The sequence below is a fragment of the Rhinolophus sinicus genome, linkage group LG06 (assembly GCF_036562045.2).
Source record: "Rhinolophus sinicus isolate RSC01 linkage group LG06, ASM3656204v1, whole genome shotgun sequence".
Lineage (NCBI taxonomy): Eukaryota > Metazoa > Chordata > Mammalia > Chiroptera > Rhinolophidae > Rhinolophus > Rhinolophus sinicus.
Window position 1 is genome coordinate 123,575,796 of NC_133756.1, and position 15,726 is coordinate 123,591,521.

The 15,726-nt window shown below is 39.9% G+C and overlaps 1 protein-coding gene across 1 annotated transcript; it reads left to right on the forward strand.

Moving 5' to 3' along the window:
• Positions 1-223: 223 nt before the first annotated feature.
• RBMXL2 (RBMX like 2) lies at positions 224-2,016 on the forward strand. Its single transcript, XM_019727894.2, has one exon. It carries the CDS (start codon positions 682-684, stop codon positions 1,861-1,863), a length of 1,182 nt encoding a protein of 393 aa, XP_019583453.2. The 5' UTR covers positions 224-681; the 3' UTR covers positions 1,864-2,016.
• Positions 2,017-15,726: the final 13,710 nt, after the last annotated feature.

The window sequence follows — 15,726 nt, forward strand, 5'->3', positions numbered from 1 at the left end:
GAAGATCGAAAAACTGAAGAAAATGGTGCATCCAAAGAACGGCTCCCTCCTTATTCCAACTAACCCCCCACTTACCAAGTCTTCCCCTTTGGCAAGTGCGAAAGAGCAAATAACATTTTATGTATAAACTTTCAAATTGTTATCACTATTTCATTTTTCGTTTAAATTTTTTTTCAATTATAGTTATTCAATACTTCATTTTTCAATGCTTTTTTTTTTTTTTTCTTAAAAATGGTTTTGGTCACTTGGATTTAATACATTATGATTCTCATCAGGAGTAATATAGGGGAAAAACAATATTTTTTTAACCTAGCATCTTTTCATTTCTCAACAGAGGTTTCAGGAGTGAATTAAAGACCTTAAGGCAGGTTAATAAGTCTTTTTAAGTTTAGAGACTGGAAAGTTACCAAACTGCCAATCTTCCCGGATGGGACTGCCTTCCTGGCCCAACCAACCAATCACAACTAGAGCCCAGCCAGGCGGCGGGAACCAGACCCAAGCGGTACAAACCGGAGCGTTCCGCCTGCGCACCAGGGGGCGGCAACTGCGGTTCTCCGACTCCGCGCCGACGCGCCGTCCGACCTGCCGACCGGTAGAAGCGGCCCTCAGGCGGTGGACTCAAGGCCAAGACGGTCGTTGCCTCTTCGCCTCCCACCGCTACTGATCACTCGACCCGCCGAAATGGTCGAAGCGGATCGCCCGGGAAAGCTCTTCATTGGCGGGCTCAGCCTCGATACCAACGAGAAAGCCCTCGACGCCGAGTTTGGCAAATATGGCCCCATCACCGAGGTGCTCCTGATGAAAGATCGAGAAACCAGCAAGTCTAGAGGCTTCGCGTTCATTACCTTCGAAAACCCCGCTGACGCCAAGGCAGCCGCCAGAGACATGAACGGCAAGTCCCTAGATGGTAAGGCCATCAAGGTGGCCCAGGCCACCAAGCCGGCCTTTGAGAGCGGCCGGCGGGGCCCGCTGCCGCTGTCGCGTAGCCGCGGTCGCCTGAGGGGCCTGCGCGGGAACCGCGGGGGCGGCCGAGGCCCGCGTCGATCCCCCTCCCGGGGTGGGACTTCCGATGGCGGCTACGGGGGTTATTTCGATCCGCGGTCCTCCAGGGCCCCGATGCCCATGAAGCGCGGGCCGCCGCCACACAGGGCGGGCCCGCCCCCCAAGAGGGCCACGTCGTCGGTCCCCACTCACAGTGGTGGCGGTGGAATGCATGGGCGGGTTCCGGCCGCGCGTGGGCGAGATGGCTACCCGGGCCCGCCGCGACGGGAGCCGCCACCTCCGCGCCGGGATCCCTACCTGGGCCCCTGGGAAGAGGCCTACTCGCCCAGGGACAGCTACTCGAGCCGAGACTACCCGAGCTCCCGCGACCCTCGGGATTTCGCTCCATCGCCCCGAGAATACACCTACCGGGATTACGGCCACTCCAGTGCCCGTGACGACTGTCCATCGAGAGGCTACGGCGACCGAGACGGCTACGGGGGTCGCGACCGTGACTACGTGGATCATCCGGGCGGAGGCTCCTACCGAGACCCCTTCGAGAGCTACGGAGACCCGCGCAGCACCGCCTCCGGACGGGGGCCCCAACCATCCTACGGCGGCGGAGGCCGCTACGACGAGTACCGGGGCTGCTCGCCCGACGCCTACGGCGGCGGGCGCGATAGTTACAGCAGTGGTCGGAGCGATCGCTACTCGAGGGGCCGTGACCAGGTCGACAGAGCCAATCGTGGGGGACCCCCGTCCATGGAAAGGGAGTGCCCTCCGCCGCGCGATTCTTACAGCCGGTCGGTCCGCAGGGTTCCCAGAAGCGGAAGCCGCTTAGGAAGCCGCTCGGAGAGAGGCCGAGGCCGAAGCAGATATTAAGTACAGCCGGCTTATGACCAAAATCCGTCTTCAAAGAAACTATCATAAAGAAGAACCAGTTCTGTGGTAACTACCTAAGGACTAGTACAAGGAAGAGTTGATTTTACCTTTTGAGAATTTCCTGTTAACTTCCTCTCCATAATTTTGGTGCTTTTGGGAGGAAAAAGTTAAAACTCGTTTAATTTCGTTTTGGAATTGTTAACGTTTCTTTCAACAAGCTCATGTTAAAAGACGAATCTGCGTACTAGTCTTCTTATATTTCCGAGTAGAAATTCTCCTAAAGGCTTCCTCCCTTCTCAATTTTCCTGATAAATGAGGCAAACAGTCCTAAGATCTTTTTCAAATATTTGCTCAACTAAAATAAAAAATGGATCATTCTGTCCATTCAAACCAACTAGATTTTGCAGGGGAGAGTGGGAGGGATTGGTGTATGCTACTCTAAAGATACCAAGGGTCTTTCGAACTGAATTTCAGTGTTCCCAGTATTAAAAAACAAAGACAAGCAACAACAAAAAACACTTAAATCAGATGTGTGTTTAAAGAAAGTTCTATTCACTTCGTAAATCAAAAAAGCAAATGGATAATGCTGGCCATATTTTGCGTTTTTACTTTTTCTTTGGGCTTCTGCACAATCTCTTGTCCCCTTGCTCCCCAAAATACCATTCATAATGCGTTGAGCAGGCATGGAATACTAAATTAAAGATTTAGCCAATCAACAACAAAGCTTCAAAAACAAAACAACACCCCATAAAACGTCTAATGGCATTTATTTTGACCACCACCAAATTATTAAGAAACAGGTAGAAAAATACCAGTGGTGGATTTGGGGACTATAATGGCTTCTATTCCTAATTCCAAACTACTTGGCCCTTGGCTCTAGAGGCAGCTGCTGGCTCCAGTGGAGAGAACTGGGTTTCTTCCCCTAGGTGTGGAGGATTTGAATGTGATCAGCCTGGTATCAGGTTTCAGAAGATTGAGAATCCCTGAGAGAGCTTGGCGGTTCAGCATCTGAGAATCTCTACCTGATATGAGGGACCCTGGTCTTCTGTCCACAAAAAGCAAGAAGATGGGTTGAATGTTCCATAGTCTTAAGTTGGGGAAAGGGTTTGAGCAGACAAGAATCAGAGAGGTTTCCTCCAGGGTGCCTCAGGAGGGGTGTAACAGTCTCTTTTCCCCAAGCACAGGGCAAGAAACACTTTTTCCATTCAGGACCTGTGGAATTTATGGGTATCTGAGAGAAGGTAATTGTACAATCAAAGGACTCTAGTGACCAGGGAAGGAAGGATCAGTTTAAAATACTAGGATCCATGTTCAGTGTAATAATTGCTGGAGGAACACCTTCACAACAGCAAAAATATGTAACCCACTCACATATACAACTCTAACAACATGGTTTTTCAACAAAATAGTGAAGTTACAAGAGGCTGCATAGTGGCCCAGAAGACCAATAGAAATAGCTCAAAAAAAGATTCCTGGAATTAATCTAGCAAAAATGGGTAAGACCTATATGGATAAATTGTTAATCTTTATTAAAGGACATAAAAGAAGACTAAATAAATGGAGAGTCATATCATGAAATGGTTGGGAAGACTTTTTATAATTGTTCTCCACCTCATCAAATTAACTTGGAAAATCAGTACTACTTCAAATGAAATTACAACATGATTTTTCCCCCACACAGCTCCCCTCCTAGCTTTCCTAATAATACCACTTATTTGTGTTGATCAACGATGGAATACTAAATAAAAGATTTGGCTATTCAACCACGAAATAAAAAAAACATTATCAACAAATTAAGAAACAGGTTTAAAAATTAAAAATAAAAAGCACTTATGGGAGCTTTAGCTAATCCTAAAAGTTACATGATGGAGTACACAGTAAGAAGAGCCACAACAATTCTGAAAAACTGATTAGAAAGGACTCACCCTACCAAATAATCAAGATTTACTATGAAGTTCTAGTAGTTTAAGCTGTATGTTATCAACAAAACCAAGGATAGGTAGACCAATGGACTAAAACAGTAAGCCTAGAAACAGGCCCACTTGTATATGAAAACATGATATATGACAGATAGCTTTAAAAGTCATTGGTGAAAGCATGGACTTTAAAAAATGGCTATTTCTTTGCAAAAAGATAAAATGAAATTTCCTAACAGCATACACAAAAATACATCCTAGATGGTGTGAAGATACAAACGTGAAAAAAGTTTAAATACAAGAAAATAAAGAAGATACGTACCATACTGGGGTAGAGAATTCCTTTTTAAGACATAAAAAGCATAAGCCTAGAAGAAAAATGATACAATTTTCCGCATTATTATTAAGGTATTTTTTATGATAAAAGACACTGTTAACATAGTGATATATCAAACCATAGATTGGGAGAATTTATTTGCATTGAAATCAACTTCCAATGCTTAGAAATAAAAAAGAAAAAAATGAGCAAAAGACTCATACCTTTCTGATGTATAAATTGACACAATCACTTTGGAAATAATTCTCTGGCAATGCCTAGTAATGTGGGAGGATGCATGCCTTATGACCCAAAAATTTCACTTGAAGGAGAGGACCCAGAGAAATTTGCATGTGTACACAGGAGATATGCTCAAGATTGGGCCTTACAGCACAATTTGAATGTTTAAAAAAACAAGAGTCTACCTGGAGTGGATCAACTGAGGCTTATTGTTACGAAGTTCAATGTAGAAGTCAACCAGACCCACATGCATCAGCATAGGTAAATATTGAAATATTTGGGGGAAAAGGCAAATTGCATAAATGTAGGTATAATTAACAAAAGGATAAAAATGTGTTTTGAGTGGTACACAAAAAGGATATTTAGTGTAAGGAGAAAGGAGAGGATGAGTAGTGGGCCTTAGCTGAATCTGGAATGTTTCATGTCCTAAAAGATGGGTTGTAAGCAAAAATAACAATGTTAAATCTTAAATTTCTGTGGTCTGTACATCAGCATGTCGTTCTATAATTTCAGAATCCTTCATAATACAAAGTTTAATATGAAAAATAGAGCTTAGCACAGCACCAGCATATAATGGCTTCTTAAAAAATGTTATCTATTATTCTGAAACTTTCAGTTGCAGCACTCTTATCTTTCCAATGATTCTCCCAGCTTTGTTCTCGCATCAATATGGGTGATGCCTTATTCTATTTGACTCAGTTTCCAGAACCTTCCTATCCTACACTGCTCATAGCTAGCTCACCATAACCTCAAGGCTAGAAATTGCATATCTGAGAACAAATCTTAGAGGAAAGTGCACCTTTTCCCTTTGACAGTCTTTTTGAAGCACGATAGTGATGAAAAACTTTCCAATTTACAGAATAGCTATTTCTGGAATAATCTGAATACTGAAACTATTAATAACTTTATTTAAAAAGGTGAGGTGTAAACATTTGGAAATAAAGACTCAGAGCTTAGATGAGTTCGAGATCATAGCATACAAAGGCTGTGGGTTTCTCGTACGTGTGTAACAGCCCCAATATTTTTTTTTACTGAATATTAATAAAGCTATCTTCATAGGAAAATATGCAAGCGATCTAGTGATTTGAGAGCTCTTGTTTATACTTGCTTTCATAATAATGAGGGGGGAAAGGAGGAGAAAGAGCAAGCAAATCAGGTATTTTGCAGGAGTTATCCACTGGGTAAAATTTAAGAAGTGTGCATCTCATAACCAAAAAACTCTTAATGTTCTCAATTTGAGCTTGCCTAATCATCCTACTCTTGAGATCCCATCTCTACATTCCTTCTGTCCAAAACAGCGTTCCAGGAGCATCCAAACTGTCCATGTGGCAGCAGACAGCATTACTAAATATTTCCCCACCAGGTGAAGCCTGAGCTTCCATCTGTGACTGCAACCTGAATCCTCTGTGGGTCCTGGGCTCCCTTAGAGTGCTGGGGGTAGACTTCATTCCCCCTGTTCCTTTAGCTCCCCTTCTTCCCTTGCCTTGGGCCAGGTAAGATGGGAAGGCTTTTCTGCCTAAATTCCTCCTACCTGGGGCCTCTCATTTCTCAACCTGTAGATTATGTGGGGTCCATGTGCCTCCCTTTTAGCCTTTATCTTAAAGGTGATGTGACTTTCAGTCTCTTCCTCCACAGAAATGTCCTTTTTGGGGACAGTTACTATGTCCTCCTCTTTTGGGCATACTCTGGAACTCACCAAGCAGATTCAGACTGTTGCTTTTGCTGAGCATACATGGAATCCAGTGGTTGGGGAATTCCTTTCAGAATCTGTATGTTCTGTTTGTGGTGACTTTCCTTCTGAAGCTAATTTCTCTTATACTGGAGCACATTGAAGAACTCTTTAAAAATGATTGTGAGTCTGAATATTTCGAGGGTGACATGAGCATGAGTATTAAGTGTAAAAAATAACTCTAGAGGGACTACAGAGCAATGATGACCCTGTCAAATGTATTTCATTATATTAAAATGCTCAAGGAGAATGAAAACCTGAGTATCAGGAAATTTTTAGGAAAAAAATATTGAGGAAAAAATAGGCTTCCCCACGTTTATAGGCTGCTTGTTATAGTAGAAAGGTAATCTTTAAAAACAAAAAAACAAAAAACTTTTTATTTATTTTAAGTGTGTTTTCCAGGACCCATCAGCTCCAAGTCAAGTAGTTGTTTCAATCTAGTTCTGGAGGGCGCAGCTCACAGTGGCCCATGTGGGGATCGAACTGGCAACCTTGTTGTAAAGAGCACTGTGCTCTAACCAACTGAGCTAACCGGCCACCCCTAGAAAGGTAATCTTTTGGTCGTATGTAATCTTTAGTCATATGTAATCTAGAAAGGTAATCTTTTGGTCAAATAACAGTCTTCATTCTGTTATTTAGGTGGCTTAGGCAATTTTCTTAAAATTTTTGACCTTCAGTTTTTTGTTTTTTGTTTTTCCTTGTGCAAGTGGTGAAATCATCTCATGAAATTTTTGAAAGTTTAAAATAAGATAAGGCCTATAAAGCGTCCAGCACAGTGCCTGGAATGCAGTGGGTTTGTCAAATGGTACCACAGCATTACACACACAGAGGAGGCCCAGACTTCCCTTTGGAATTTATCTTTTCCAATGAACAGTACAATTGCTTATGTACTAAAAGTCTTCAGAAAAGTTCATCTTGTGCATTTTATTGTATTTATTCAAGCAATATTCTTCCAGTTTGAAATCTTAGAGACATACTTGACTCTTTACAGACCCCATTTGTAGTCTGCTGCCTTTGTCTTCTCTACTTCTTGACAGCTAGGGTGACCCAATCTTTCCACCAGCAGGTCCAATCTTTCTACAGTGTCCCATTCCTAACCGGTCTAAAGTGAGGTAGATAGATGTTATTATTAAGGCTTGGAATCCTTCAAATCATGTAGGGTTTAGAATTATTACTCACTGGCATAATAGCCTCAGACTTCACTTTACCCCATAAATAAAACATTTAGTATGGTGCCTGGATTTTAAAGAGTGTGGCTATTACTATTGTTACTGTTATTCACAATTTATCTAGGGCCTGACACACCTAGGGAAGTCCCTGAGAGTGCAGTGATCTAGAATAAATAGTATGGAATCGGGTAGATCTGAATTCAGATCCTATATCTGCCATTTACTAACCATGTGATCTTGATCAGGTTACTTGATCACTCTCTGCTTTGCTTCTCTTACTTATAAAATACACACAAGGATGCTTACCTCATGAGGTTGTTTGTCCATCTGTTCATTATATTCAATGTTGAGCAGATATTTGTGGAGTACCCTCTATATGTCAAGCCCCGTGCTAATATCATACCATGCCAACAGGCAAACAACAAAGCAGCACACATACTTAGCTGCTGAATTCACGTTCATTAAGAAGGAGTCACAGAGGCAGAGCAGCAGCAGTTGGTGGCTTGGTACATGCATTCTAGGGGAATGCAGAGATGCAGCATTGGGTATCAGCTTTGGAAGAGAACTTACTACTTTTGGGCTCTGGGGCTTTGAGTTGCATAATACAGGAAGTGCCAGCCCTATCCTGGAATTCTTAGGGGTTAGGGTGTAATAGCAGTATGTCCTGGCAGAACCTTAGCTCTAACCCTCTTGTCACTCAGTGCTCATGGTTGGGATTTGAAGAAGTTAAGGCCTTGATAATGAAATCTATCTGCCTTACCTCACGTATTCAAAACGGGACACTAATACTCCTGGTGGAGTTTTTTGGCCAGCCCTGCTGTCAAGAACCAGAGAAGTCAGAGACAGTAGAATATAAATAGCAGGGATGGGGGTGGGGTAGGGGATACTGGGGGATGGGGGGCAGCAAAGATGTCAGTGTGAGTAACACCACTTCTCAGATGTTGTGGGGGCTGGGGCAAAGTCTTGCAGTTGAAGCTGTATGGAATAGCAAACTAGAGGCAGGATTAGCTGCGTCAGCATTCATGATGTGGGGAAGCATTAGCCCTTTTCTAACATCATAGCTGTAGGAGCAACAGTGGTCCAAGTTGTGCAGCTGATTGATTGCCTTAAAAACTGGGCCTTAGCCAGTTTCCACAGAGCTTTGTGTAAGGCCAATCTTTTACTTGGAAGCAACTCTGCTGGCGATTAGTTTTGGACAAGTTAATTCTTATCTCTTAGATGAGCAACGGAGACACCTTGGAGAACAAAAGTATTAATTAATACATTATTAATCCTCAAAGGGATAGGTGTTCAAAAGGGAAGCTAAATTTTGGTTAAAAATGTAACAATTTAACTATCATAAGCATGAAAGAGATGCGTAGTACTATGAGATTCTGTATTAATAAAGTTTTGGTATAGTTTATGACGTCAGAGAATGCATCCTTGAGAAAGTGATGATTGAATTAAGATGTGAAGGATGAGTAAGAACTAGCTTGCTGTGAAAATTAATTACCACAATATATTAAAGCATGTAGCACATAGCTCTGTAAACAGAGGCTGTGGTTTTCTATTGCTGTTCTTTTTTGACAATATAGTTTTTGCTGGAAATTTATATAGCTAAGGGTGAAGGAACACAGGTTAATCACTAACATACTAATTTAGGAAAGTATACCTTGAGGTTGATTACCAGGAGCACAGAAATGAGGAACACCAAAATGTGAATCAATAAATAAGAAAGACAGAAATTACGAGATCAGATTAAGGTCAGACTAATAGGGAAAAATGAATAGGTAAATTGTAGACACTGGGAAACAGAAATGGATTGTCTGGATTAATGTCCTGGGATGAACTGCATGTGCATTGATACCTCCTTTGAGGTCTCTGAGTTACCTTCACAGAGAAAGTCACTCTTCTTAAGGTGTCAAGGCAATTTGAATCTGAGATGAACCAGATGCTATCTTTATCCTCAAGGCACTCACAGTCTAGTGTGGGTGACAGATAGTTCTGCATCAAACTGCCTAAAATGCAAAACAGGGAGAGATAAATGCTATGAGATGGGCATGGGCAGTGTGCTAAGGGAACAAATGAATGAATTCTGATCAGAGGAAGTCTTTCCAGAGGATGTGAATTTCAAGGTTTTCCCTGAATCAAGGAAGCTCCTTTTTGGTGTGTGTATGTTGCCCATTTTAAGTACAGATAGGTCCTTTGTTTCTATTTGTAGTTAATTTTAGGATTGTCCTTATCTTTGTTGATTTTATTTCCCTCTCTGCTAATTTACATGTACTTTATTTGATTTCCAACTAGTAGTCATTGAAACTTTGAAAGACAGGTGTGGTGATCTGAGCTGCACTTGACGGTTATATCCTTGGCTCCTTGGCATCTTAAAAGTGGACCCCAGAGAAAGCCCCAGAGAGCAGTTTCCAGGCTCTCGGCCTCACATAAAAAGGTGCTGGCTCGGGTAGTAGATGGTCATCAGCTGTGACGGTTGGCCATCAGCTGTTACCGGTTAGCCATTAGCCACTAATATAACTGTCGTGGCTAAGCTAGCAAGGTGTGGTGTCGTGGTGGTGTGGCGATGTGGCGTGGCGTGGCGTGGCATGGCCGAGTGTGGATTGCAGATTGCAGAGAGGCGGATTGCAGTTAGCAAGTTAGGTTGGTTGGCAGAGACATGTGGACGGCCAGTTGGGGATACTGTGGCTCCTGCTTCCTGTGTCTCCAACTCAGCTGCCAGGGAGAATATAGTGGTATGACTCCCCTACCTATGGCTCCATGGGTGTTCCTTTTTGGCCTCGCCATATCCTGCGTTCTTATGCAGGGAGTGGGACCAGAGACCTTGCATGACACCCCACGTGACAACATGGTAAGGCTTAAATTTTTTATATTTATAGTTGCCAGAGTGAATTAAGAAGCTGGGGGAGGAGTGTTTCCTTACTCAGAATAAAGGTCTACCCATGAAAATGTCCACTAGATGGCACCAAAAGCTTACGGATTTTGACTTCATGTTTCCTTCCTTCTACCTGCCACCTAGAATTTTGGCTCAGGGCGTGCGCAATTTATGGCTGGGTAGTGCTTGTGCCATTCTTTCTGGATATGATGGAAATGAAATAGAGGCAACTGAAAATCTTCATATAATCAGATACTGAGCATTGTGTACAGTTGGAAAGACTAGAAGTATATCCAAGTGTGTATAAGTATTCAAATTGGTAGGAAAAGATGGATAATTCAATAAGTAATGCTGATTCAGTTAGCTAAATACTTTTAAAAACTTCGCCCACACACATGTGTGTGTATGTATGTGTACATATGTATATGTATACTTATTTTAAAAGAAGTTCCAGATGGATAAACTTTATTTTTAGGTAAGGTTTTTTTTTTTAGTTTTAAATTGTGGTGAAATACACATAAAATTTACCATCTTAACCATTTTCAGGTGTACAGTTCACACTGTTGTGCTACCATCATCACCATCCATCCACAGAACTCTTCATCTTCTTGTGGATTAACATTTTAAATGTAAAAAATAGAAACTGCAAAAACTTAGAAGATATAGGTGGGTTTATATATAATCTTGAGTTGGGAAAGATTTTTCTAGGCCCAGCAGCAGAGGTATAAAAAGTTATATATTGATTAATTTGATTACATAAAGACTAAAACTTTGTTTCCATCTAACTAAATAAATTTAGTAATTTGTCATATGTATTTATACCCAAATATTCTCTTGGTAGAATTCATATTCATATGATAGATAACTATAAAACTGAGGTCCCCGGGCTGTCAGATAACTATAAAACTGACAGCCCATTTCCTTGCTGGCTGTCAGCAAGGGACTGCTCTCAACTACCAGTGGCCGCCCCTCAATTCCTTGCCATGTGACGTTCTCACAGGCCCTTTCATAACATGGCAGCTTATTTCTTCCAAGCCTACAAGAGAGAGTGTCCAGTCTGCTAATACAGACTCTTACAACAACCAAACAGAACAGAACGTTAGTCTTATATAACATCTGGGTAGCATCTCCATAATCATGGAGGTGACATCCCATCACCTTTGCCACTTAATGTAACCTAATAAAGGGAATACCCTCCATGTATGTTTATCACATGGAGGAAACATGAAATACGAGTTTTAAGAAGATACTAAAAAATTAGATGAGAATAGGGACTTTGTTAAGTAATGTATAGATTACAGCTATATTTTTAAATAAATTTAAAGTCTAAATTCATATTGGAACTTAATTGCTCTAAAGAAACTATACAGTTGAAAAAGAGGTCTTATATACTTAGGATAAATATCAGAACATTAGTGAAAATTATATAAACATTTAGTCTGCTTAGCCTAATATTCTTCAAATTTATAAATAAGAGGTTGATAGAGGTTGAGATAATTTTGACGTGGATGATCTCTAAGTGTCCTTTCTGGCTTTAAGGATAGTAACAGAAATAACTGACATTTCTGAGTGATTCTCCTGAGCAGGCATTGAAATAATTCACCTCATTTAGTCTTTACAATGATGTTATGAAATAGATGCCTTTTATACCCATATTACAGATGAGGAAACTGAGGTCTAGAGCAGGTAAGTAGTTTGCCTAAGGTTACAGCAATAGAAATTTGGTAAAGTAATAATTTTAATCCAATTAAGTGGCCTGTAGAGCCCAAGGATTTACTTCCTAGTTTATACTGCCTGAAAAAAAGTCACCTGTGCCAAGCAGGCCATAGCATAAGAACCCAGGTCTCTATGATGTCAATCGAGGTGGCTCAGTTCTCACCTTGAAGTTCTAGGAAAAAATGGGGAATGTTCTATTCCCTATTTAATAAATATTTATATTTCAGAATTATAGAAAATATTTAATGAGAAGGAAAAATATGTTAAAAATTGGTATATACGTTACTTAACAAAGATAAGGATCCACTCAATTCCTAGTTTCACCCAATGTGTTAGTAATATCTTTTTATAACTCACACTTCACTCTTCCTCCACAGAAAAAATATAAAGATAAACTAGTGGCATTCTGTAAGCTACTGAGTATTCTTAATTACTTTTATCATCAGCGTCTTTATAATTATCAGCTTATCCCTCAATCATAACAGCTGTTTTGAACTAAGAAATCACACAATGAATCTTGAATTGGAATTGATAATATATATTTTTTAAAAACCTTGTATTGATTTTTGGTATCAAATCCAGAGTCAAGAGCAGCATTGTTGGAATTTTGAGGCACACGCTACCTTCATATCTACTGCTTTCTGGTGACAATTTTCTGGATGTGACTTGAGATAAATCTTTCTCAGTGTTTGCCTCCTTAATTCAATCATACCCTCCCCCAAATTCTCCAACTACCGCACAGGCAGCAACTCATTGACCCTTCTCTGGTTTGAGATTGTAAACTCACAAATGTCCTAATTTTCCCCATTACATTATGATACTGTCTGCTTTTATTTTTCTAGTAACATCAAGATACGTAACAGTATTCTATCTCCAGTCTCGAAATTGTGCCAGAGAACTCAATTGTACAATTTTCCTATTTTTATTTGTGTTTTATTTCGTTATTGAGGCCACACGTAGTAGTGTATGGTTTTAGCCTTCCTTTTAATCTTGACATTTAATTTTTATAAACCTTTTTTTTTTTTCTCCAGACCTCATTCTGGGTGAGACCCTAAACCTTCCACAGTTGATATTATGATGGGTGGTTCCACTAAAATCAGAGACTTGGGAAAACAAACCATTTGTATGCTATTTAATTAGGGGTGGATGTCCTTGGGATTATAATCACTCTGGGCCTTTTGACAGCCTGGAAATGCAGTTCCGCTTTTTAGATGCTCAGTGGTATTTCAGAAAATGTCCAATCCACTGGAGAGGAATGAGGGGGCACCGGGCATGTGAAAGGGAACCACTTTCTGCTTGTGGTTGTCCTCAGATTTCCATTCCCTCATTTAGTAAAGATTAATTTAACACTTACTATTGGCCAAGCATGGTTCTGATAGGTGGAAATGTCGATATGTGACACTGATTATGGTCTCTATCATTGAATATTTGTCTTTGAGTCCAGTGGAGAAGGAAAACACAAACTATCAATTGCAACCCAACTCACATAGAGTACAAATGAAAACACTTCACAATAGCAGTGGAAAAGAAACTTTTGCTTTGGAATAGAAGGAAAATTGAAGACCAGGAATGAACCTAAATAAAAAGGCTGAAGTAAATTAGGGTCTGGATAAAGCCATTATGTGTTTCCTCTTTTATATCCAGTGAAATATTTTTGACAGCAGAGCTCTAAAAATATAACAGTGAATTGAAAATTTGTTTTAAAGAAATGCCATTTCTCTGATATAAAGCATAGCTATTATGAACATTTGATAATGCTAAAATAGCAAACTAAGAAGATTAGTTCTCACCAAATGTGTTTTATGGCCTCAATAATAATACTGCTTTATTTATTTTCATTATTTCCAGTGGAGTAAACACTCCACATGTAACTAATATGTTTGGATTAACTCCTCTGTGCTTTATTTGTTCTGGGAAGGATTAGCAGCAAAGCTAGATTTATGAACTTTGGGGGAGGGATGTGCTGTTTTGAAACACTCATCTGATTTTATACATGCTTCTAAACAACCATGTTCATAGACCCAAAATGATGCCCAGGAGAGATGAAATTAACCAGGCCTCACCTTCTTAAGCGTGTAACTAACTTGGCTAACCAGAATAATAACTACAAAATTAAGAATAGAAATAGGACTCAGTCAAGGATTAAGCCGCTGCTGGGGTGACTATTCCTGGCCTGGTGTGAGGGCCAGGTACTGTGCTTTCCTAATCCTTTTGGGTGGTGCTTCCCCTACCTAGCCTCAGATAGTTTCCTCACATGTACTCACTGCTCAGTACTTGGCTGGATGCTCTAGGTAGGCCCTCTGCAGATGTCTGGAGTTCTCTTTTTGTGCCACACTCTTCTTTCTGGTACTCTGGCCTGCATATGGTAGTGGCCTTGTTCCCTCTGGACTCTCGTCTCTGTATCTTCAACTATGGGCTGCTTAGTTAAGGCCAGGCTCGGCCTGGCTTCCCCGTCCCTGCTCTCAGTCAAGTAGGCACTTTAATAGAAAAATATAAATTGTAGAATAGATTCAGAATACATAGAGTATATAAATAGGATAATAACTATGGAAGCAACTTAAAATCTGTGAAAGAATGAACTCTTAAAGCACACTTGTTCAAATTTTAAAGAAATAATTCCCATGCTATATAAAATCAATGAAGAATATTTTAAGAGATAGACAATGTCTAAATTCATTTTACAAGCCAGTGTAAACTTGCTACCAAAAGCTGATGAAAATGGAAAACTATGAAAATAGGCTACCTTTGATCCATAAATGTAGGTAAAAATATATCCTCAATAATAGTAAATTAAGCCACACATTTAAACAATAATATACCATGAACAAGTAGGAATGTACTCTTATAAACTCTATTAATATAGAGTTTATAGACTAAAAGAAAAGGTCACAACCTCCATAGATTCCATTGAATCATTAATAAAAACTCAGTGTCCATTTTGATACAAACTATTAGTAAACCCAAAATATAACATGTTAAATGTATTGCAAGATATATCAGCTAACAGCATTGTTAATACTAAAACAGAAGGAATCTAACTGAAGCAAGAAATAAGACAGGGATATTACTATTACAGTTATTCAGTATTGGTCTAGAGTGTCAGCATATGAAAAAAGGCAAATTAAAAGGAATTAAATAAAGAGACGAAATATAATTATGCACTGATGAGTTGATTATTTACATTTAACTGTTTATAAAAGAGGAAGGAGCTACACTTTCTTTTTTTATGATTAAAGCACTTGATATATTGCCAAGAACATAAGAATAATCACCATGACAATAATAAATTGGCTAATATTTACTGAGTCCTTACTATGTTCCAGACAAGTTCTATTATTATCTCCATTTTACAGCTGAGAAAACCTCAGCATAAGGAAGGGAGGTAACTCACACAGTTTATTGATAAAAATGATAAAGCGAGTATTCAAAGCTTATAATATACAGGTATGTATTTTATATAACTATCATCCATGTCCCCCTTTTATTTCACCAGTGGAAAGAAATGGCGATTATTATTTTCGTTTAATTTTTTAAAGTTTTTCAATGACAATTGACATACAATATCATATTAGTTTCAGGTGTACACCATAGTGATTAGACACTTATATAACTTACAGAGTGATCACCCCGATAAGTCTAGTACCCATCTGACACCATACATAGTTATTACAATATAATTGACTATAGTCCCTATGCTGTACTTTACATCCTCATGACTATACTTTCAATGTCAAGAATGAAACAGTATTTTTAACAACCCCCTCATTTTTCAAAAACAGAAAATTAGAATGTTTCTTCTCCCTCATTTCCTCCCATTACCCTTTGCGTTTTTGAGTGAAATCATTGGGATTTCAAATTTTAATAATTTATTGTCTTATGTAGCTGCTCTGTCAAAAGTAATTAGTGACAATTTC